Consider the following 23048-nt stretch of genomic DNA (forward strand, 5'->3'; position numbering starts at 1 on the left):
GTTTTATTGGGCCACAGTAATGAGACTGGGATAAAATGAGACTTTCTTGCCCAAATCATGAAAAAACCGGAAGGTTACAGAAAATAATAAATAAAACAAGATGCCTCCATAGGCAAAAGAGTAGTCTCTCTACCTCATACCATATACAAACATTAACTCAAAATGGATTGATGACCTAAATAGAAGAGCTAGAGTAATAGCCTTAGAAGAAAAAAACTTAGGTGTAAAACATCGTGACCTTGTATTAGGCAATAGTTCCCTACATGTGACACCAGAAACACAAGGAAATTGGACATCATAAAAATTAAAAATTTTCTGCATTAGGGACTTCTGGCTGCACTGGCTGTGCAATGGTTAAGACTCCACGCTTCCACTGCCGGGGGCATGGGTTCGATTCCTGGTCGGGGAACTAGGATCCCGTATGCCACACAGCGTGCCAAAAAAAATAATAAAATAAAATAAAAATAAATAAAATAAAAATTTTGCATCAAAGGACACTGTTAAGAAAGTGAAAAGACAACACTGAATGGAAGAAAATATTTGCAAACTGTATCTGATAAGGGACTTGTATCTAGAATATATAAAGAACCCTGGCAACCCAATAATAAATGACAAATAACCCAGTTAAAAACGGCAAAGCATCTCAATAAACATTTCTCTAAAGAAGATAAACAAATGACCAGGAAGCACATGAAAAGATGCTCAACATCACTAGTTCCCAGGGAAATGCAAGTCAAAACCACGGGGAGCTACAACCTCACAACCAATAGGATGGTTGTGTCATCAAAATGACAAAAGCTGGCAAGAATGTAAAGAAATTGGGACCCTTGTACACTGCTGGCAGGAATGTAAAATGGTGCAGCTGCTTTGGAAAATGGTCTGGCGCTTCCTCAAACTGTTAAACATAGAGTTACAGACAAGCCAGCCATTCCGCTCCTACTTACGTACCCAAAAGAAATGAAAATATATGTCTACACACAAACTTGTGGATGAATGTTCTTAGCAGCATTACTTGTAATAAACAAAAAAGCGGAAACAACCCAAATGTCCATCAGTGGATGAATGTATGCATAAAATGTGGCACATCCATTCAATGGAATATTACTCAGCCATAAAAAGGAATAAAGCACTGATACAGGCTACAACACAGATGAACCTCAAAAACATTATGCTGAGTGAAAGAAGCCAGTCATGAAAGACCACATACTGTATGATTCCATTTATATGAAATTCCAGAATAGGCAACACCATAGAGAGAGAAAGTAGGTTAGCGGTTTCCAGGGGCTGGCGGGAGGTAAGGGGAGTGACTGCTGACAGGTATGAAATTTCTTTTTGTACTGATGAAAGTGTCCTAACATTGATAGCAGTTGCAGTTGCACAACTCTGTGACTATACTAAAAACAAATGAGTTGCACAGTTTAAATGGGTGAATTGAATGGTATATAAATCATATTTTCAATAAAGTAGTCATAAAAAGCAAACAAAACACACACACAGGGCTTCCCTGGTGGCGCGGTGGTTGAGAGTCTGCCTGCCGATGCAGGGGATGCGGGTTTGTGCCCTGGTCCGGGAGGATCCCACATGCCGCGGAGCGGCTGGGCCCGTGAGCCATGGCCGCTGAGCCTGCGCGTTCAGAGCCTGTGCTCCGCAACGGGAGAGGCCACAACAGTGAGAGGCCCGCGTACCGCAAAACACACACACACACACACACACACACACACCAGAATGCCTTGCCCTCTTCTGTTGAGCTGCAGAGCCAGTCTCGTTACACCAGGCTTGACTTAGCATGGGGCTAGGGTCCGGGGTCCGATGAGGTGGGATGGGAGTGTCAGGGTTAGTTCTTCCAAGAGCATTAACGAACAAACATTTTGGAATCAAATGATGGATGAGATCATGCAAACACAGGAGGCTGACTCAGGTGCCAAGCGAAGCATTCCAGAAGGGACAGCTAATTGAGGACCATGGCTTTCTCTCTGAAGTCCCCACACAGCTGGAGTAGGGACTAGAAAGGCACAGTGACCTCAAATGCCCCTACCTCAACTGGCCCTGGTAACCAGCTCCTCCCAGGGCAGAATAGAGCACAGCCCATTTCTCCATAGGTAGATGACCAGGCGAGGACAAGAAATTTCTACCTTAGAGATTTTCACAAGTAAGATTAGAAGTCCACACACTCTAGATAATTTGAAAACATCCCTGCCTAAAGATAGAGAAACTCTTCCAAGTGTTCAATTGAGATAGCCACTAAGTGAGTTGTCCATTCAGTTGAGAGCCTACCTACTAAAAATATCCAACAAGTATGTATTAAATACTTACCATGTGGGGGAAAAACTCACAGCAGAATTATCACAATCAAAAATTAAAATAATGATTCTTGCTACCTTTGAGGAGATAAAAGACAAGATTGAGAATTGCGGCAAAGAACTTGAAACTAATGAGAAAAAGAAAGAGCCACATGGAAACTCTAGAAGTGGAAAATAAAACGAGTGAAATGAAGAACTCAGTGGATGAGTATGCCAGCATATTATACAGAGCTGAAGAGAAAAATCAGTGAATTAGAAGATAAACCTGAAGAAAATATCCAGTAAGAAGCACGGAGAGACAAAAGAAGCAAAGGACAGAATAGAGGCGATACCTCTACAGAGGCGACACTGAGAAAGACCTGCTTGACACCTAGGCTCAGAAGTCATATTTCAGTGGTCAGCCCAGAGAAGGGATGGGTAAAAGGCTCTATCTTTGGTTGGGAGGAGACAAAAAGAATTTGCAGCCATGTCTAATCCGTCAGAGATGCCACTTACAAAATGTCATTTGCCTCGGAGTAAATCTAACAGTAGATGTGTAAGACCTCTACATAGAGAACAAAATATTATTAAGAAAAAAAAATCTAAATCTATGGACGGTATGTTGGTTCTTGCCCTCTCAGAGGCAGATGCCAAGACAGGATTGGAGATACACGAGATCTGTAATTATAAAAGGATATAACTCAGGAACAGCCAGATGGGAGAGAGGCATAGGGGAAAGTATGTGGGGAGGGCCTGGGAGCTTCCATGCTCTTTTGGGAAGGTGCTACCCTCCCAGCACCTCCATGGGTTCACCAAGCCAGAAGCTCTCCAAACCCTAGAGTTCAGGGGTTTTTAAGGAGGCTTCGTTACATTGATTGGCCATCAGTGATTAATCCAATCTCCAGTCCCTCTCCCCTCCCCGGAGTTGGAGGTGTGCATACTGAAAGTGCCAACCCTCTAAGCAAGGTTGGTTCCCTAGCAACCAGCCTCCATCACGTGGTGGCGGGGCTCCCCGAAAGTCACCTCATTAACATGAACTCTGCTGTGGTTGAAAGGGGCTTGTTATAACTCACAAAAGACACCTTTACGGTTCTTATCATTTAGGAAATTCCAAGTCTTTTAGGAGTTCTGTGCCAGACATGAAGACCAAACATACATTTCTTATTATAAATCACAATATCACAGAGCCCAAAACAGACTCAAGCATGTGTGGGCACTTGATTTTCCAGAAAGGGACAGTGCAAAGCACGGGGTAAAGGACGGTCTTTCCAAAAATCATGAATGACTGAGGGTTCATATGATAAAAAATAAAACATAGATAAAAAATAAAACATATATACAGAATAGACAAACAACAAGGTTCTACTGTATAGCACAGGGAACTATATTCAATATCTTGTAATAACCTATAATGGAAAAGAATCTGAAAAAGAAATATATATATATATATATTTAACTGAATCACTCTGCTGTTCACCTGAAACTAACACAACATTGTACATCAACTATACTTCAATTAAAAAATAAAATAAAATAAAATGTGACCTCCGCCCTCACATTATAAACAAAAATAATTCCAGGTGGCCTGTAGACCAGAAGGGGAAGGGCAAAACAATTAAGCTTCTAGAAAATAACAGAGGATGGAGTATTCCATATTCTCATGAGTTGGGGGTAGGGAAATACATTTTGAAAAAGACACAAAAGTACTAATCGTAACAGAAAAGCCTGATGAATTCTACTGCAACAAAATTGAGGATTGTTTTGGATGAGTTAGCAGGGCACTAACAGAAATTACAAAGCATCTAGAACTTACTGAAAGTGAAAGCTGTTGGATACAGTGAAAGTCATTCTCAGAGGGAAATGTATTCCCTCAACTGCATTTATAGGAAAACAAGAAAGATTTCAAAGTAAGTGAACCACACTGTCTACTTTTGAAACCAGAAAAAGAACAACAAAATAAATCCAAAGAAAATAACAGGAAAGAAAATAAAAGCAGAAATGAGTGAAATAGAAAACAAACAAAAAATAGAACAAAATGAAGAGCTTGTGTTTTGAAAGGACTGATAAAATAGACAGTCCTTCAAAAAAAAAAAAAAGCATCAGGAAAAAAAGAAGGAATACTCAAATAAACAACACTGGAAATTAAAGAGAGCGCATAACCAAGAGGTCAAAAAATATGATTAGAAATGACTTAATACCCTACATTTGAAAACCTCAATGAAATGGACACTTTTTAAAGAAAACACTTATTAGCATAAAATTGGCCCAGGAAGAAAGAGAAACATCTGAATAAGTCAGTAAGCAGAAAGGAAGATGAAATATTAAAGACCTACCCTCAAAAGGCAACTGGAAGTTGTAGACATAAAAAACAAAGAACTAAACTTCACAATTATTAACTAAAAATTCAGGAAAGCATCTTCATGACCTTAAAGTCGGGACAGCACTCCTAAAGAGAAGAAAACAGCAAAGCCACAAAGGACAGTATTAATAAACTTGACCACATGAGAATCTAAAAGACCTATAGTACAAGATAAGCAGACATATATTTGTTCCATTTATGTACGTAAGAGGCAAAATATTCGTATTTAGAATATATGCGACACCTACACAACAGGAAGGAAAGACAGCACAGTAGTAATGGGCAAACCCCGCTCCGCCCCGCAACAGGTATGACGCAGAAGAGACCTCATTTCCAAATGGCTGACCAACACGAAAAGCTGCAACTTCAATTTAAAACAACAGCCAGACACCTACGGGCACCCACCCAGTGAGCAAAAATCTTCAAGTTCTATAACATCAGTGTTTGAGAGGTTGCGGAATAACCTGTATTTACCCTGCACTGGGGAGGATGTTGGTGACGGAGCATTCGGACGGCAGCTTGTTAGTGACTTAAAACTGAAAACGTGCGTGCTGTCACTCTCAGCAGCTCTAATCCTGTTTTATCTGAAAAAAGAAAAAAAAATATGTATACCTCAAATGGTCTATACAAATATGTTCATTTTAACATGTAAAAAATAATAGCAAACAAATGTTTACTGTTTAAATGTCCACCGATGGGTAGATAGGTAAGTAGACTGATGTGTCAAAATGATAGCAGAGCAAACAATAGTGAAAACAAACGAAGTAGAGCTATTTCAATCAATGTGGCTTGATTTCAAAAATGTTGCTGAGCGAAAAAAACAAGATACAGCATAATGTGTACAATATGATGTCACTTTCTTCTGATACCATTTTTATGAAACACAAACAATGTTATATGGTTCCAGATATATACAGGTGTGTCAAAGTATTTAAAGACATCTGGAAGGATACAGGTCAAACCAATAGAATTGGGGGAATACTGAGGGGTCTCAGGAGGACAGGGGAGGCAAGGAAATCAGGAGGTGGATTAAAGGGAACATTCATTTCATCTGCAGTGCTTTACATTTTTAAAAGGAGAAAATGAAAGTAACTGTTGTGCAGGTATAATGACACGGGGACCCGGCAAGGGCAGGCACCCCAGGTTTGCCATGATTGTCGAGGAGTGTGTGCTCACAGGCAGACGTGAACCAGGAGGGGCTCAATATTCGTTGTGCAGGACGTTCAAGCAGGTGCCTGGGCACAGCCTCGAGTGGGTGTAAAGGTGAGGCGGGTGGCTAGAGCCAGGAGCTGGGCCCAGCATCCTTTCATTCCTTAAGTCTTTGCTGAGCACCTAGGAGAACTCTGTAAAAGGGAGTGTGTTGAGCTGCACCATGCAGGCCTGCAAGCCCTGCGCTGGCCCAGATTCAAGACCAAAGAGCCTGGAGTCAGTGACAGACACATCAATGGTTTAATGGATCGGGGAGCTTACATGTCGGAAGCAAGGTCCTGGAGTGACAGCCCACCATTCTGTGTGCAGTCCACGGCGGGCAGGACGTGGCGGCGTCTTTGCCCCCAGGGGGAGGGGGTGGTTACCAGTTATAGGGGGGAATTGACATCAGGTGGGCTCATCAGTTACCGGGGAACAAGCAGAGGGGCACACTCCTCACCGCCCCTTTGATAAGCTATCGTGTTGATGTTCAGATCTAAAACTAGAACAATCTAGCCTGGGCCAGGGACAAGTATATAGGAAGGTCAGTCAGGTGAGTAGGGTGCAGGTGGAACAGGCATTGGTGGAGCAGGGGATGTAAGAGAGCAAGAGAACAAGCCACCTTGAGGGGCCTGACCATACAGAGCGATAGTTCAGAAGTAGTCTTTAATGGGATTTTTGCTCTCACCCCAGCTGGTCTGAGGTAGCGCTCTGAGTGAAGGGAAAGTGGGATTTACTGCAGAAGGAATGCACTGAGGAACGATAATAAGATAATAAGATTTTGAAGAAAAAGCCCCCCCAAAACAAAAACCAAACAAACAAAAACCGATAACAGCCTTGCAAGGCAGGCTATTATTTTGAGAGGTTTTTCTAAATTCCTGTGTCCTCCCCCTGTCGTAATTAGATTTGGCTACCAAAATACTATCGGCTTAAATCAGACCATAGTTTATTTTCCTTACATAGGAATTCAAACACCAGCAGTCCAGGGCAATACTGTGGTCCGTGCCACTGGGGGAGCCAGGCCCCTTCTCTCTGGTTGCTCCATGCCCTCCCAATGTGGCTTCTGTCTTACAGTCTCAGACGGCTGCTGCAGTGCCTACCATCACACCTCACACCCACCTGGCCGCCAGCCGAAAGCAGGGAAGAAAAAGTGGGGGGCGCATTCCTTTGTTTTGCAGGCACAGCCAGAATTGCAAGTGTGACTTCCATTCTCATCTGGAAACCAGAACGTGCTCGCCAGGCCCCTCTAAACTGCTGGGGATGTTGCCTTCATCTGGGCAGCCAGCAGCCAGCTGCCAGCTAAAACATGGGCTTCTCTCCCTAAAGTACAAGGGGAGGAGGGATATTGGGGACAATTTGTTGCTGCCACACCCTTCAGCATATGAACAACGAAGCCTGTGGAGCAGGTGACCTGGTTCTCGCTCCTGGCCCTGGGAGATTGTGGAGGCTGGAAGGGAGAGAGTGGAGGAAGGCAAAGCAAGCAGGTGTGAGTCCAGGTCTCCGCTGGGCCCAACCAAGGGGCAGACGTGGCAGCCAGCGCGGGAAACACGAGGTGCGCAGCACCAAGCCGGTGGCACAGTTGGTCGGTCAGGCAGGGGAGGTCCCCAGGCTCAGGTTCCCGAGCCCACCTGGCTTCCTGTGCTGGCATGGACAGAGCCAGGAGGTGTCGGTGGGGCCCCCGTGGTGGGGCAAGGGGGCTCTGCAGCAAGGCTGCGGCGAAGATTCACAGGTAGGGCTGCCAGATTTAGCAAACTCAGGATCCCAGTTCACTTTGAATTTTGGGTAAATGAGAAAGAATTGCATAGTATGATCATGTCCCGTTTCCATTTGTTGTTTATCTGGAAATCAAATTTAATTGGGTGTCCTGTACTTTATCTGGAAAGGCTACAAGGTGAGGGTTTTAGGGGGCCTAGCCAGGCTTTGGAGGGGTGTGGAGGCCCAGCGGGACCAGCGTGAGCTCAAGGCAAACATGGGGACCTCCAGGCTCGCCCTGACCCAGGACAAGGATCTTGAGACCAGGAGCCCCAGGGACCTGCAGGGCAGGCGGCAAAGCAGGGGCCAATGCAGAGGCCACAGAGCAGAGTCTTCCCTGCTGCTCTGGGGAGGGTGTGCAGGGTGACTTAAACTTCCCTGCTCCCCCAGACCAGAGGACAACACTGCCAAGAGGAGCAGGGAAGGGAGGCCCGAGTATTTTTCCCCCCAGAGACTGAGCATTACCCTAAAGAATCTCTAAGAACTAGGTTTGAGTTCTGAGGATGGCAAGTTTATTTTTACCACTAAGCTGCAGGTAAGCGGCTTAAATGCAGATCGAATGCAGACTCCACGTCTTCTGCGCTCCCCTGAGCACAGCCAGAGGGGGGTCTTGACCCTGCGCCCCCTTCTCAAGGCAGACTTCCCAGGGCTTTGCAGTCCCTGTCCTCCCTGTGATCACTGCCGCCTGCTCCCGAGGGCCCTGTCTTCCCTTGCAGCATGGCCGGGATACGTATTCCACAGCCTAGTCATTTTCCCCACTCTCGGGGTTTATGGAAGCTTGGGGCCTCATAAAGTTCAACGTCTGCAGTGATAATAAAGAGGCCCACTCAACTTGGCTTGGGCAGCAGGACACTCCCGGCTGTACGAAGGGGTGTTGGGGGTTGGGTGAGGGGCGCCTTGGGTGGGCCCAAACTCAGCCCTGCGGGGCCCAGCCTTGAGTCCAGGCGCTTCTCCTCACACTCCACACGCTGGGAACCCCTCTGTGCCCAAGATGCTGGGGAGGTGCCACATCTGAGATACCTCCAGGCCCTGTGGGCTTGGGGCCCTGCAGATTTGGGGGTGTAGAAAAAAATTTGTGCTTCAGTGGAAACTATGCATGGTCTACATACTGCACATCCTGCTGTTATCTGATCCTAGCTTTTTTAAAAAGTTGAGGTATAGTTGATGTATAAGTTTCAGTACAACATGGTGATTCACAGTTTTTAAAGGTTATGCTCCATTTATAGTTATTATAAAATATTGGCTATATTCCCTGTGTTGTACACTATATCCTTGCAGCTTATTTATTTTATACATACACAGTAGTTTGTACCACTTAATCTGATTCTAGCTTTTTATCATCTTCTTTACAATGTGTAAATTGTCTTGTCCAGACGTTCAGTGATCTTGCCCACCCCCCACTCCTGCGGAAAAACTCATTCTGCCTCTATTAACGTTCTCATTTCAATATTCCTGATCTATAAAAGGCTCTCTTTTTTGATTCGCTTTTGAACTGGTTATAATACCTGTCTGGTTCCTTCTCTGATTAACGAATAGGACAGTCTTTAACATTTGTCTATTTTTATACCTGAATGAGAATTATTATTTCACCTTTTTCTGAAAATTATCTTTGAATAGGGATTAGACGAATTGAGTTCAGATATCGCTTCTACAATTTACTGACTTCGTGACCTTCGGGAGATCGCTCATCTGCAAAAGGAGGCCGGCGAGGCCAGAACTGGTACAAAGGTGCTTTCCGGAGCCCTGGGCTCAGACCCCGCCCCCTCCCCGCCCCTCGTCTCGGCCCCTCCCCTCCACAGGCCCCGCCCCCAGACCGTCCTCCTCTACAAAGGCCCGGCAGCAGGTGAGCCAGCCCCTGGCGCGAGCCGGGAGTCTGTCCGGAGCCCGGTCGGGGCGGGGCATCAGCGCCGAGAAGTCCCCATTGGCCGGCTGGCGGTGTCAGGGGCGGGTTCCAGACTGCGATTGGCCGGCAGCCGGGCTGCCGGGCGGCGCGGGCGGGGCAACGTCATGGAGGCCGCGGGCGCCCGGACCCGGGCGGCTGCGCGGCGGCGGGGCCGGCGGCTGCGGGCGCCGGCGACCCTGAAGGAGCAGCGGGATCCCCAGCCAGGCGGGCGGCTGCTGCAGAGGAGGTGGGTAAGAGACCGGTGGACGAATCCTGCGGCCCCGTCCCGCGGCCGGGCAGTGGGGCCAGAGTCGATGGGCGCCCGGCCCAGGCCCCGGGAGGCGCGCTGGGAGCTCCGGGCGCAGGACAGCAGTCTTCGGCCCCCAAGTCCCCTGTCGGCGGCGGGTCCTGCCCGCCGCCCCAGCCCGCACAGCAGCAGGCACGGACAGAGTCTCGGAACCGGGATACGACCTCAGCAGCGGGCCAGGCTGGGAATCCTGGCGCCCTGGCGGGAAGCTTTGACATCCTCATCTGCGAAATGCGTTGATCGTGCCTCCCATCCCTGGCGGTGGATCTGCGCAGAGGATCCGAGTGTGGCATTTTTAATTGCTCAGGGCAGGCCAGCGTGTGTAATTAGGATTATTCGTGCCCATGCTGGGCAGGAAAGGGGTTGGTGCCTGGAGCGGGGACATCTGAACTGGTCTTTGAGGAGGTGGAGGATTTCAGTAGGTGGAGAATGGACAGAAGGGTGTTCCAGTTTGAGGGAACAGAATGGGCAAAGGCACGTTTCCATAGTTTGCATTAAAAAATGTAAGCCCGAGGCCATCTCCCCCTGCATGTCTAAGTGCGGGCTGGTCTGTTGGCTTCAAAGTGCTCTTTTTCTTTACCCTTTTATTTAAAAGAAATTTAACTCCTTCTTTGCTTAGAATTGAAGAGGATCAAGAAGAAGCAGTCTTTCGAGAAGTGGTCAGTTTTACCCCAGACCCTTTGCCAGGTGAGAAGGACCGAGGCTCTGAACACCTGTGTCCGTGTTCACGCTTGGAGCTTCTGGACAGGGCTGTCCCCTCCCCATCTCAAGTTTTCTGTTATTAATCCCGTAATTTCCACTGATGCCTCGCTGTTTCCCTCCTCTGAACCAGTTCGATATTATGACAAGGACACCACCAAACCCATCAGCTTTTACTTGTCTTCCCTGGAGGAACTCTTGGCATGGACGCCCAACATGGAGGACGGCTTTAACGTGGCCTTAGGGCCCCCCGAGTGTCGGCAGCCCCCTCTGAGCAGCAGGAGGCCCCGGACTTTGATGTGCCATGACATGATGGGCGGGTACCTGGATGACAAGTGAGGACACTGCGAGGGCATCGCCTGGCGGGAGGGGACGGAGGGGTGGGAGCATGCCGTGTGACAGGAGCACCGGATGGGGAGTCGGGAGATGGGGCATCAGCCCACACTGCCACCACCTGGGAGAGGAACTCAGGCCTCTTTGTTTCGTCTGTAGGAAGAGGGCACTGGATTAGGCAATAGCTGATGCCTCTTTCAGCTCTGAAACTGTTTGATTCTGGGGACTACCTGCACCTGAAGTCTGGGGGGCCGGAGAGGGCGCCACAGCTGGGACCCTCTTCAGATGGCCTGGCCCAGAAACTTCGTTCTTCAGCTGATTCCTTTTCTTCATCCTCCTCACTCGAGCTCCCTTCCATCTTGGCCCACTGGCTCTGGAGTCGTTCCACCCCCTCCCCCCCCCCGCAGCCGGGGGCGCTTCCTCCAGGTTGCTGCGGGGTCAGCCTAGAGATCTTAAACGTCCATAAAACAATCTTGGACATGACGATTGTTGGGAAGGCTTGAGTCAGAGCTGGCCATCAAGGTACAGACAGAGGCGGGTGATGTAACCTCGGGTGTAGCTCACGTGGTTGTCAACCCCAACCTTACCTGCAGGCAGGCCATGTCCTGGGGAGCTGCTGACCTCAGAATAGAGTGGGACCTCAGGCACGGGAGCTCTGCATGAGCCCCTCCCCATCTCTTTCCTTCTGTCCTGTGTTTGTCTGCTTGTTGAGGCTAGACACGCTCAGTCCATCGGGTCCCATGCGGGGGGTACCTGCACGGCCTGGTGAAAACGCTTCCCTTGCGACCAAGCCTGTCAACGTCCGGGCTGTGGCCTATGCTGCTTCTCAGCGCAGTCATTAGGCAGGGCCTGGCTCACAGCAAGCGTGCCGTTAGCGCCGACCGGATGGAACCGAAGAGAATCCTCACTCACTCGCCATTGCCCTCTCTTTTCACCGTGGGGTCGTCGTGTCCTTGTCTGTTTCTGGGTCCTGACTTTGTTCTCTTTCTTCACTAGGTTTATTCAGGGCTCAGCCACGCAGAACCCCTATTCCTTCTACCACTGGCAGTACATCGACATCTTTGTGTACTTCAGCCATCACACGGTCACCATCCCCCCAGTAGGCTGGACCAACGCTGCCCACAGGCATGGGGTCTGTGTGCTGGGTAAGAGCCAGGGACCCGCCTCCAACCCTGTCAGACTCGTTGGCACACCTGCCAGGTGATCCAGTGATGAAAGGGCTTGGGCTGGGCTTCCCTGGTGGTGCAGTGGTTGAGAGTCCGCCTGCCGATGCAGGGGACACGGGTTCGTGCCCCAGTCCGGGAGGATCCCACATGCCGCGAAGTGGCTGGGCCCGTGAGCCACGGCCACTGAGCCTGCACATCTGGAGCCTGTGCTCCGCAACAGGAGAGGCCACAACAGTGAGAGGCCCGCGTAACCGCAAAAAAAAAAAAAAAAAAAAAAAAAAAAGGGCTTGGGCTTTGGCTGCTTCGTACTGGGTAGAGCTCCTTACCTGCCTTGATGGGTTAGGACAGGCAAAGGCAAACTTTTTCTGGAAAGGACCAGATAGTAAATATTTTCAGCTTTCCAGGCCACTGGGTCACTATTGGAACTGCCAGAGAGACAATAGCCCCCACAGACAATAGACAAACAAATGGGCTGGGCTGTGATCCAGTAAAGCCGTTTTTACACGAAGAGGTGGGGGGCTGGATACGGGCTGTAGGTGGTCCACCCCTGGGGAGAGCAGTGCTCCGCAAGCTTTCTCCTGAATCCGAATCATTTACTGGCTTGTCTAACACTGATTTTGGGGCCCCGCCCCCAGGGGATCCGATTCATTTGATATCTGGGGACGCTGGGAATTTGAAATTCTAATAAGTTTGCAGGCGACAGTGACGCTGCTGGTGCAGGAACCACACCTTGGGAACTGCTGGGTCAGAGGGGAAATGATCCCCGGGCCCGACCTAGTTTCTCTCCCGTCCCACAGGGACTTTCATCACCGAATGGAAAGAAGGGGAGCGGCTCTGTGAGGCCTTTCTGGCTGGGGACGAGCGCTCATACCAGGCGGTGGCCCGTCAGCTGGTCCTGATTGCCCAGTTTTTCCGATTCGATGGCTGGCTGATCAACATCGAGAACTCTCTGAGTGTGAGCACGCCTGCCCCTGGCGCCTGGCCCGCCGGCCCCTGTGCCCCGCGGGGACCCTCCATCGCACTCCTCGGCCTCATCAGGCCGGTCCCTGCTACGGCAGCACTTCCTCCGTCTCAGTTAGAGCCGGCTCCTACGCCTCTGCCTCTTCACAGGGAGATGGATGTTCTCCAGCGCGGTGTCCAGAAACCTTGCGCGCTGAGCTTTGCTTCTCTGGCTCCTTCAAGGCGGCCTCTGCTTTGCTCGCGCCGCATGTGTGGCTTCCTCTTCACGCTGCCCTCCCCTTTCATTGCGTTTTATCGTTTCCTGATTGCTGTGTCCATGTCCTTCCTGCTTCAGAAAGAACGGAAAGTCGGACCTCTGGCTGGACCCTCTGCTCGACAGCCGTGGGGCTGAGGGGCTTCCGGGACCAGGACCCGTTTGCTCCTGGGGTTAAGTGTCCTCCTGTCTGTCCTGTGCCAGGCGCTTCTCACGACAGACCTCTCTGGGCCTCACGGAAGGTCTGTCTCCTTCCCTGTCTCCAGCTGGCCGCCGTGGGGAACGTGCCCCACTTCCTCCGGTACCTGACCACTCAGCTGCATCAACAGGTCCCCAGGGGCCTGGTGCTCTGGTATGATAGCGTGGTGAGCAGCGGGCAACTCACGTGGCAGGATGAGCTCAACGAGCACAACAGGTGAGCCTGCAGGAGGGCGGCCTGGGCCCCTGGACAGGGGCAGGAGCTCCCTCTGCCTTCCGGAGGTGTTGCCGGCATGGCTGCCTTGGGGAAAGTGAGGGACGGGCAGAGTTGTCTGACACCCCGAGCACCACCAGAGAGAAGGAGCGCCTGGTCAGCCCGGCCGTGCCCAGCTGTACGGGCCACAGTCTGTGGGCTGGGTCCCGGAGGCAGCCCGCAGTCTGTGGGCTGAGCAGATGCAGGTGCCTGAGGGGAGAAGGCCCGGGCTTTACAGCCCACCCTTGCCGCCCTCAGGGTCTTCTTCGATTCCTGCGATGGCTTCTTCACCAACTATAACTGGCGGGAGGAACATCTGGAGCGGATGCTGGGGCAGGCTGGGGAGCGCCTGGCCGACGTGTACGTGGGAGTGGATGTGTTCGCCCGGGGCAATGTCGTCGGGGGCCGGTTCCACACGGACAAGGTGGGTGGTGGCCTTTGAGGCCGGGGAGGTGGTGGCAGTGGCCCGGGTGCCTGCTGTCCTTGTGCCCTTTCATTGCCATCTGCACCTCAAGGGAAAGAGAGGCAGCGGTGATCCTCCCCAGAGTGGGGAAACGGAAGCACCAAGAAACAAGGTCTGCCCTAAAATCGTACCTTGCAGCCCATTTCTGCAGTCAGATGGTACCATTTTTACCTAGGCGTTAATGTCCAAGGCACCTCTTCCGACTGCTGGTCTCATCTGTAGCTTTACTTCCTTTTGGACTGCGCGCTTTTCCGGGCCCTGAGCTAGCATTGCAAAGCGAGAACGGGGACTCAGAGGAAAGCCGGGGGGCATATTTTGGTGTTTCCTTAGCCCAGGGCGAAGGACTGAGGTGGAACTCCCACAGTTTCGGGAACTGCTGGTTTGATAACTAGTGAGGTTTTATTGGCGAGGCAGGCGGTGTCAGCAGTGAGAAAAGAGAAGAGGGGCCCGCGGGGGCTGCTGCACCTGGTGTGGGATAATTGGGGAATCAGCCTGTCCCGGGGCTGTCAATCCTACCCTTCCCGGGCGCCGTGGGGACGTTCTCAACTCATTAATTAAGCTTTAAGTGAATACATTTAATCCAATAACTGAAGATTCTCTCCGCCCCCTGTGAGGCTGATAATATAGTGTGAAGTGTAGTGAGAGAGAGACGTGTATCCCGTGGGCGCCCCCCGTGCTGGCCCCTGCCCCTCGGACATTCCCCTCTGCGCCTCCCCGCCGCCCGCGCCCTCTTCTGGGCGGCTGCAGAACTGCAGGGTCGAGCCCTAAACGCCCGGAATGGCGCTGGGGCTCCTGCCTCCCTTTCCAGGCTCCCCGCTTCCCCAAACCCCCCATCGCCATGCGTGGACGCTGGTTGCTGGGACGGGGTCATCTCCCTGACTGCTGTCTCCCTAGTCACTGGAGCTGATCCGGAAGCACGGGTTCTCGGTGGCTCTGTTTGCACCTGGCTGGGTGTACGAGTGTTTGGAGAAGGGGGATTTCTTCCAGAACCAGGACAAGTGAGTCCTGCGTGTCCCGGGGCCTGAGTGTGGCCCGTGGCAGGGAGGGTCTCAGGTGATTTCGCCAGCTTTTGGCCTTGCTACCCTGGGGGTGGGGTTAAGGCAGGGCAAGGGGTTCAGCTGCCCGGGCTGCTCCTGGGGGTCGTGGAGACCAGTTAGTTACGCAGGAAGGACAAAGGTTGGGTACCCCGAGGGACCACTTCCTGCAGACTTGCAGTGGGGGGCTGCGGTCACTCTGGAAGGAGTGCCAGAAAGACTGGAGTCGCAAGAGTGAGTTCAGGGCGTCACGGAGCCCTCTGTGGACCTGAGCCTCCATGCGTTTCCCCACAGGTTCTGGAGTTTGCTGGAACGGTATCTGCCCACGCACAGCATCTGCTCCTTGCCCTTTGTCACTTCCTTCTGCCTGGGCATGGGGACTCGAAGAGTCTGTTATGGCCAGGTGCGTGGGTCCCGTGCTGGGTGGCCGGGGGCGAGGGGCTTCCGGATGTGCCGCATGTTGGCGAAGGGGCTGCCTTCTCTCTCGTCTTTGGTCCTCACCTGGGACCGGTGCGGGGGGCCTTGGGCGTGACGGCTCCGTCTGCCCCCTGCCCTCCCTCCACTTCTGTCTCTTTCTTCAGGAGGAGGCCGTGGGGCCCTGGTACCACCTGAGTGCCCAGGAAATCCAGCCCCTGTTTGGAGAGCACAGGCTGGAAGGGGACGGACGGGGCTGGGTGAAGATGCACTGCTGCCTGGAAGACGCCTGGAACGGGGGCAGCTCTCTGCTTATCCGGGGGCTGATTCCACGCGAGGTTGGAAACGTGTCTGTGAGGTAGGTGAGTGAGTGGGGCTGAGACGTAGGGCCTGTCAGCTTCCCCCATCGTCCATGTCAGTCGCCTGACTGGGCAGGTGGGCAGCAGAGGCCAGAGTGAGTACAGAGCCGGGGTTTTGTTTTATTGTGTGAAAAACACGCAACATACAGTTTACCATCTTCACCGCTTCTGAGTGTCCAGGAGAGTAGCGTCAGCTGCCTGCACACTCTTGTGTGCATTTTCCTTTCGCAGACCTGAGGCTGGCCTCGCGGGCAGCCCGCTCCCCCTCCCCGTCCTGGAGGGAGAAGTTGGCGGATGGGACCCGGAACAGTCCCGCTTCCCAGCAGTTTCCCTGTGGCCTCTCACCACAGGACCTTCCTCCTCCAGGTTATTCTCCCTGCAGGTCCCAGTGCCGCCCAAGGTTTTCCTGTCCATGGTGTACAAGCTAGAAGGAGCTTCGGCTGTGGGGGTGGCTTTGGAGCTCACCACGGGGGACGCAGGCAGCTGTCACGTGGGAGGCATCTCGGTGCTGAGCGGTGAGGGGATGGCTCCTTCCTTCCTCACAGGCCTCTGCCTTCTCAGGGGACGTCTCGGGGAGGAGGAAGCTAGAAAGCTGCATGGGGTGTGGGGGCAGCTGGGGTTGGGGGCACTGCTGTGGTCCAGGCCTGGACAGGGAGTTTCGCCCTTCAGCTGGAACCTCTGGGCTGTGGCCCTGCGGTGCGGGTGGAGGTGTGCTCCCATGGGGGGTCTTGTGCAGCTGCGCCCTGAGAGCGAGGATGTCCATGGGCCAGTCTTGGTCATCCATCCCTGAGTTTTCCTCCTCTCCTCCCTGTTCCCCTTCTCCTGAGGCCTCAGCCCATCGGGCCGAGAGCACCTGGGGCCACCAGGGAGTCTTGCTGGGCCCCCGGCTCCCGATTCAGTGACACCTCCCAGTGCGGTTTCCTTTGGACTCTCCTTGTTAAAGTCTTGTGTCTCCTGCCCCAGCAGAAACGAGCTCAAGGCGCAGTCCCCGACCCCTCCGGGTGCCCCCGACCAAGCTGGCCAAATGGGTGGGCCGCTGCGGCCAGCAGCTCAGCGGGGGCTGGGTCCAGCGGTGAGTCCCTCCCCTTCCTGTTGAATCCCCCGCCAGGGATGGCCACGCTGGGGTGGGGATTGAAGAGTGAGGGACTGTCCACTGAGAAACCCCAGAAATGGCGGGAATGGAGGGGCCCTGGGCCGACCCCTCGGATTTCAGGCAGCTCAGTGACACAAGACCGCAGGATCCACTTTGGGATGGAGCTCCCTGTGGCTCGGGGCCTCTGAGCAGCCAGTCTGAAGGTGCCGAGCTGAGGCCCCTTGGGACTGGCCTGTTTGCCTCTCCCAGCTGCTATGAAGTGAATCTGCGGGGCTGCCTCCTGCAGGCCCTCTTCGTTAATTTCTCCCGGCCTCCGGGCAGCCAGGAGGAGGAGAACTTCGTCTGTCGCCTTGGAGAGATCCAGGTGAGGTATCTCAGGGAGCCGGCTGGGGCTCGGCTGGGGCATCTGTCCGGCTGCAGATGAGGCCGAGCGCCCCCCTGCTGCCTCTGCTGGCCCGGGGGGATTGGGGCAGAGGTGCGGGGGGTGGACCTTGCAGGGCCAGGCGCCCTCCAACCAGCCCTGGGCTCTCGGGCCGTGCTGAGCCTTCTCTCTTCTGGCAGGTGGTGGATGCCAATAGCCTGCTGACGCCTCTGCCTCAGGTGCAGGCCGTGACTGTCTCGCAGGTGCGCTGGCAGCCGGCCGCCTCCGAGGGGGAGAGCGGCCCCGCTGGGCTCCGGCTCAGCTGTACTCTGCACTGGGCCTACCTCCTCCCTCACGTCCGATGCTTCCGGATCCACTGCTGCCGAGGGTCAGGAGGTGACTCTCCTTGCAGGGGGCCGTCGGAGCCAGAGAAGCCCACGCTCCTGGGCCTGGCTTTTGTCAACCGGTATCGGATAGTGGACCTAGCAGTGGCACCCGCAGAGCCTGGCCGGGATGGCCGTGTGGAGTTCCTGGTGGAGCCCATCCCCAAGGAGGGGTTTCTGGTGCCGCGGGCCGAGTGGGGCAGGGCGGCCATGCTGTACTCCACGCCCCGCACATGAGCGACCATTAAAGCACAGAGTCTCCCACCTCAAGGATAAGACTTCTTCCGCACTGGGGCCTCACCCGTGTGCGGGGAAGGCCCGGGTCCCAAGGGCTGGGCCAGAAGGTCACGGGCCCCGGAAGGCTGTGGGCTGTGGCTCTTCGTTGGGGCATTGGGATAGGAAAACTGAGAAGTCAGTTTGCTGAGTTGATAATTCCAGCGGTGAATGGACCCCCCCGCTTTTTGTCTAATCCCTCTCCGTAGTATACAGTTTCCGGGTACAAGTGAAAAGATTTGGGAAAATTTAGTCTAGAAAATTCCATAAAGGGAATTGCCTAATAGGCTGAAAGACGCTTATGCTGACAATGGTGACCTTTTATTCCTGCAGTTGGGACGATTAGAAGCGAGCTTAATGGTGGCGAGAGGGCCTCGGAGTAGGGCCTTGAGATGCTTCCAAGGGTGGGAATGAGATAGAGGGGCCCCGATGGGGGAGGAGAGCAGTGGGGTGGGGGTGGGGGCAGTAGCTCAGGAACAGTGGCCCCTGCAAGTGCTGAGAGGGTGTCCCCGGGGGACCTCTTCCCCAGGAATGGGAGCCCCAGGCCAGGCTGCGCCAGGTCACACCAGCCCCAGGCAGGGCACGCACCCGGGCCAGACCACCTCGTGTCCTGGCTTTCCCAGTTTACCGTCCCCCTGAGCCAGAGCCACTTCCAAGCATTCCCATCGGCCCTGTGTCCTGCTTCGTCTCTTCCGGGTCGTAGGTGCAAGCTGGCGAGCCCAGTGAGCTCGAGCAGCAGGAGGCCGGGCAGGGCCCAGGAAGGCCCTCGGGGGGCACCCAGCAGCCCCCCAGCCCTGGGTGCAGGCTCCGGGCCGCCTCCGTTACACCCTCTGGCTCCATCGCTCCCTTGAGCAGGTGTTAGTCCAGAGCATCAAGGCATCGGGACGGCGGCCCGCCCCACTGGGGCCCCTTCCTCCCGCTTCCTTCTCTCTCCCCGCACCTCCCTCCTTCCTCTGCCCAGCACTCTGCATGGGGAGGAGCGGGGTAGGCGAGCCCGAGATGGCTTCTCCAGCCACACAGCTCCCCTGTTGACACCTGGGCCGCTGCGGTGGCTTCCCAGGAGGGGTCTCTTAATCCCGCAGCCTTGGGTAACCCTGCTCCCCTGCCCTCTCCAGGCCTGAGCGGGCTGTGCCCTGACCCTTTGACGAAGGCTGTCAGCCCCTCGTTCTTGGGGTCTCTCACCCCAGGCCTCATAGGCCAACGATGGGGGTTACTTTCCTGTTCCTCTTGTCCTCCCCCTGTGCTACTTGATGTGGACGATGCCAAGGGCCAGGGCCCTCTGGAGTGGCCTCCCAGCTGGAGGGTTGGCCCCGTGTCACGCACGGTCAGCAGACTTGAGTTTTACGCCGCAGTGAAAGAAGTGGCCGCCAGGTGGCAGTGCGGCCACACAGCATCCATCCTGGTCTTCGGAATTCGGAGAGGACCGCAGGACACGGAGGGGTTCTCCTTCCGGGGCCGACGTTTGCCTCTGTCTCCACCTGTCCTGCTTCCCGGGTGCCCACGTGCCCTTTTCCCAGCCCGACGCAGGACCTCTGGTTCTACGTCTTTCCTAATTGGGAACGTTTTACTCTTCATGTCCCAGCTCAGCCCCAGGAGGGGAATAGGTTTGTCTGAGAGGGGGGAAGAGGGTTCCTGCGGGCCAGGAAGACACCTCCACTGGCTGACCCTGAACAGGTCTCCCAGCACCCCAGATTCTCCCTGTGAATCTGGAGCGTGAGGAGACTGTCGGGGTTGGGGAACCGCTCCCTTGACTCCCCCGGCATGCTTTGAGTCCCCCCCAATTTTGAACTTGGGGGAACTGGGGTGGGGGCTCTTGGCTCCTCCCACCCCAGTTCCCAGAGGTGGGGGTCGGGTGGGGGGCAGGACCGGGCACCCGGAAGTGGGCAGCACAGCTGTCATGCCCCGCTGCTCTTATTTCAGGAGGCTTTTTTTTTTTTAAAGTGCTGGTTTTCTGAATATTTTATGCAGAGAAGGAGGGAAAATTTATAGTGGCAATTATTTTCTCACAGTCTGGCGCGCAAGCAATTAGAAAAAAGGGGGCTTAGCAGAGCATGGCGTGCTGCGGGATCGCACAGCCCCAGCTTCCCAAGAGCACGGTCCCCAGTCCCACCGACGGTAAAGGCTCGCATGCAGGAAAATAATATGTCGGCGTTTAAGCCTGTGCCCCTCTGGCGTGTGTAATCGCTCCGAAATAAATGATCCGACGCTGTGACAAATGAAGAACGCAGGTCTTGGTGAGACGTGGGGCGGACAGCGCGTCCCGGGTTTGGAGCCCGCCCCCATCGCAGCGCCCAGCCCAAGGCTTTCAGGCTCTTGGTTTGGATTCTGCTGCTTCCCTTCCCAGCTCTCCCTCCTCTTCTGGCTGGGAGTTGAGTATGGCGGCCACTGTCCTCCACCCCACTGCGCCGGGGCTGGGGACTCACACCCGGGGTGGAGCAGTGGGCTTACCTTCAGGCAGCTCCTTTCCTTGGGACCACGGCTGGGCTCCGGCGCACAGGCAGAGCCAGTGGTGTGGGCAAGAGCCCTGAGAGCACCAGCCTCAACTGCCCAGCCGGCCCTGTTGTATTCAGATGTCTGCCCCACTGGTCATCAGGCACACATGTGGAGTGGCCACCACTCAGCAGCCGGTGGGGCCGGGGGCCCTTCTGCCCCAGACTCTGCTGGTAACGTCACAGACCTTGCTCGCAGGGTAGACAGGGCAAGGCTGCGGGGAGCACGTGTGAGCCCTGCCTCCAGACTCCTGGGACGGGATGGGGAGATGGCAGTCTGGAGGAGAGCATGGGGGCTCTAGACTGTCTCCCATAGGGTCTTCTGACTCCCCTCTGGCCATCTGGCTTCCTGGGAGGAGCTGCCCATCCTGGGGCCACCCACAGTGGGCGTCCTGATCCTCTGTGCCCTCTACCCTCTGTGCCCGGGAGCTGGCAAATCAAAAAGAGTTGTCCTGGTTTGAAGAAAAATCTTTATTAATAATCTTAATAATAATAATGCGGTTGATTTGAATGGTCACACCTTGGAAGCATACAGAATGGTAAGAAAGGAAGCCTGGGGCCTGGCTGCAGTCCCGGGGTTGAGAGGGGTGGGAGGGCGCAGGGCCGGGGGTGGAGCTGCTGCAAGAAAAGGGTCGAGAACAGCAGAGGGTGGAGGGGCCTGTACAGAGGACGAAGCCGGAGGCAGGGCGGGGCTATGTACAACGGGAATAGAAAAGGAGCCTCATCTCAGTAGCTTCAGGAGCTGATGCTGAATATAAAGTGAGGTGTATTTTTTTTCCTTTTAAAGTTTCGTGAGACAGTGGAGCCATGTTGGGAGCCTACATCTTTTGTTGTTTTTTGCTGCTCCCCCGACTCCAGCTCTCCCTGCCTGGCCAGCGGCTCCTCCCTGCTGCCTGCTGTCTGTTGCCCCCGTGACTCTAGGACCTGAGCCGGGAGCAGGGGAGGGGGCTGCGGACCGCCCAGGCCTTCCCCCACCCCTGGCTCTCCCTGCTTGGACGTGCCGTCCAGACCCATAGCACCGTGACCCGAACCCTCGCCGTGCAGCCAGGTGCCGGCCCGTCCCTCTGTTCCTCTCTGCAGGACTGGGCCCTGCAGGGCGGGGGCCAGAGGGCTCTTCCCAGCTGCAGCGTGAGGCTGACCTTCTCTCTCCTGGACCAGGCCCAGGGCCTCCTCCAGAAAGGGAACCAGAAACGACCAGTCAGAACAAGGCCTCGGCCTCAAGGCCCTCACCCCTGGCTGGGCAGCCAGAGCCCCCTCATGTGGAGGGAGGGGGCCTGGGTGCCCTGTAGTTCTGGAAACATATCAGCCCTTGGTGTTGAGGTCGGACCCCAGGGCTGCTGGTTGGACAGCCTCCAGTGGCTGCAAACTCCTCCCCAGGTTCGCAGGACACAGGTGTTGGCGGCGCGGCAGGAGGGGTAGCCGGGGCCCAGAGCGCAAGACACAGGGTGACTGGGCACAGCCGAAGCCCCGAGATGAAAAGCAGCCCCCGTCCCCGCGCCCGCCCAGCCGTCCCTCCGCTGGCACAGTCGGCAGCCAAGGTCGAGTCCTGCTGGCCACTCTTCCTGCTTGGGCCTGCAGCCGCTCGCCACTGGCCCACGCTGCCTTGAGTGGGGCCCGGAAGGAAGACGTGGTAGAAAACGGAGTCCCTCCCCTCCCGCCTCCCTCCTGCCAGCGCGCTGCCGGCGCCGGGGGCCGCGGACCTGCTCCCTCGCTGCGGTGCGATGGCTCGCGGGCTCGCGGACTCGGACGCGGTGGGTGCTTCTCGGTTTGGTTGGCTGTTTTGCTGCTTGGATCTGAACATCTTTTTTTGTTTTGTTTTTTGTTTTGTGATTTTTTTGTGTTTTTTTTGTTTTTGCCCTTCATGGTCCAAGAAGGAAACGGTGGAAGCTTTCACTACAACAGAAACAGAAAGGCGCGACTTGCAGTTCACAGGAGCACCGGCCAGGCGTGCTGCCGGGGCAGCGGGACCCGGGACCCCGGGTGCCAGGAGGGAAGAGAGGAGGCGCCCCCAAACCGGCCCCGCTCCCAGCTTCAGGAGCCCCCTCATCTTGCGTAAGGGAATTTAATGCAGACCTCCGGCCTCCAGGGCAGAGAGGGCACGGCCGGTGGTGGGGGCAGAACAGGGCAGCCGGGATGAGCGCAGCTGGCAGACGCAGCTGGTGGACTCTGCTAAGACCTGGGTGGGCAGGGTCTGGCTGCTCGGCGCAGATGAGGGCAGAGGTCAGGGCGTGGTGGGTGGATGACACTGCATGGGCCACGTGGGGGTCTGGAATGAGGCAGCTGAGAAGGTGCTCTGGGCAGTGGTGGTGAGTTGGCTGGGCACCCTGCGTGTGACCTGCCCACTCCACCAGCCAGGACAGATGTGCTGGTGGAGTCGGCGGAGGCTCACGCCCTGGCTGGCGGGGACCTGCACCCACTAGCTGCGTCCACACCCCTGGAAGCCCAGCTCTGGCACATAGGAGACCTGGGCCTCCTTGGTCCTTGCCACTTTTTCCTGTCGCAGAGGTACCAGGGCCGCATATGAAACTTCCAAAAGCTCCCGCAGCTGTC

The 23048-nt window shown here is 54.7% G+C and overlaps 2 protein-coding genes across 4 annotated transcripts in view; one reads left to right on the forward strand and one right to left on the reverse strand.

Moving 5' to 3' along the window:
- The first annotated feature begins 9504 nt into the window (after positions 1 to 9504).
- ENGASE (endo-beta-N-acetylglucosaminidase) lies at positions 9505 to 18006 on the forward strand. Of its 3 annotated transcripts, none has more exons than XM_027080907.1 (14): positions 9505 to 9707; positions 10387 to 10454; positions 10600 to 10801; positions 11796 to 11944; positions 12763 to 12920; positions 13445 to 13593; positions 13888 to 14053; positions 14987 to 15090; positions 15421 to 15529; positions 15708 to 15898; positions 16266 to 16414; positions 16863 to 16971; positions 17242 to 17356; positions 17554 to 18006. In XM_027080907.1, exons 1-14 carry the CDS (start codon positions 9586 to 9588, stop codon positions 17971 to 17973), a joined length of 2211 nt encoding a protein of 736 aa, XP_026936708.1. In that variant the 5' UTR covers positions 9505 to 9585; the 3' UTR covers positions 17974 to 18006. The 3 variants fall into 3 exon arrangements, with proteins under 3 accessions (XP_026936708.1, XP_026936710.1, XP_026936709.1); XM_027080908.1 differs by having other exon boundaries at positions 9513 to 9707; positions 16866 to 16971; XM_027080909.1 differs by lacking the exon at positions 17554 to 18006 and having other exon boundaries at positions 9508 to 9707; positions 17138 to 17303.
- A 2944-nt stretch (positions 18007 to 20950) lies between these two features.
- RBFOX3 (RNA binding fox-1 homolog 3) overlaps positions 20951 to 23048 on the reverse strand; it is an 82496-nt gene continuing 80398 nt past the window's right edge. The window contains exon 12 of the mRNA XM_027080911.1: positions 20951 to 22391. Within this exon, the coding sequence (XP_026936712.1) occupies positions 22389 to 22391 (3 nt within the window). The 3' untranslated portion in view covers positions 20951 to 22388. The remainder of the gene's footprint in view (positions 22392 to 23048) is intronic.

The sequence above is a fragment of the Aethalodelphis obliquidens genome, unplaced genomic scaffold (genome assembly GCF_003676395.1).
Source record: "Aethalodelphis obliquidens isolate GAN/ISIS:26980383/991018 unplaced genomic scaffold, ASM367639v1 scaffold44, whole genome shotgun sequence".
NCBI lineage: Eukaryota > Metazoa > Chordata > Mammalia > Artiodactyla > Delphinidae > Aethalodelphis > Aethalodelphis obliquidens.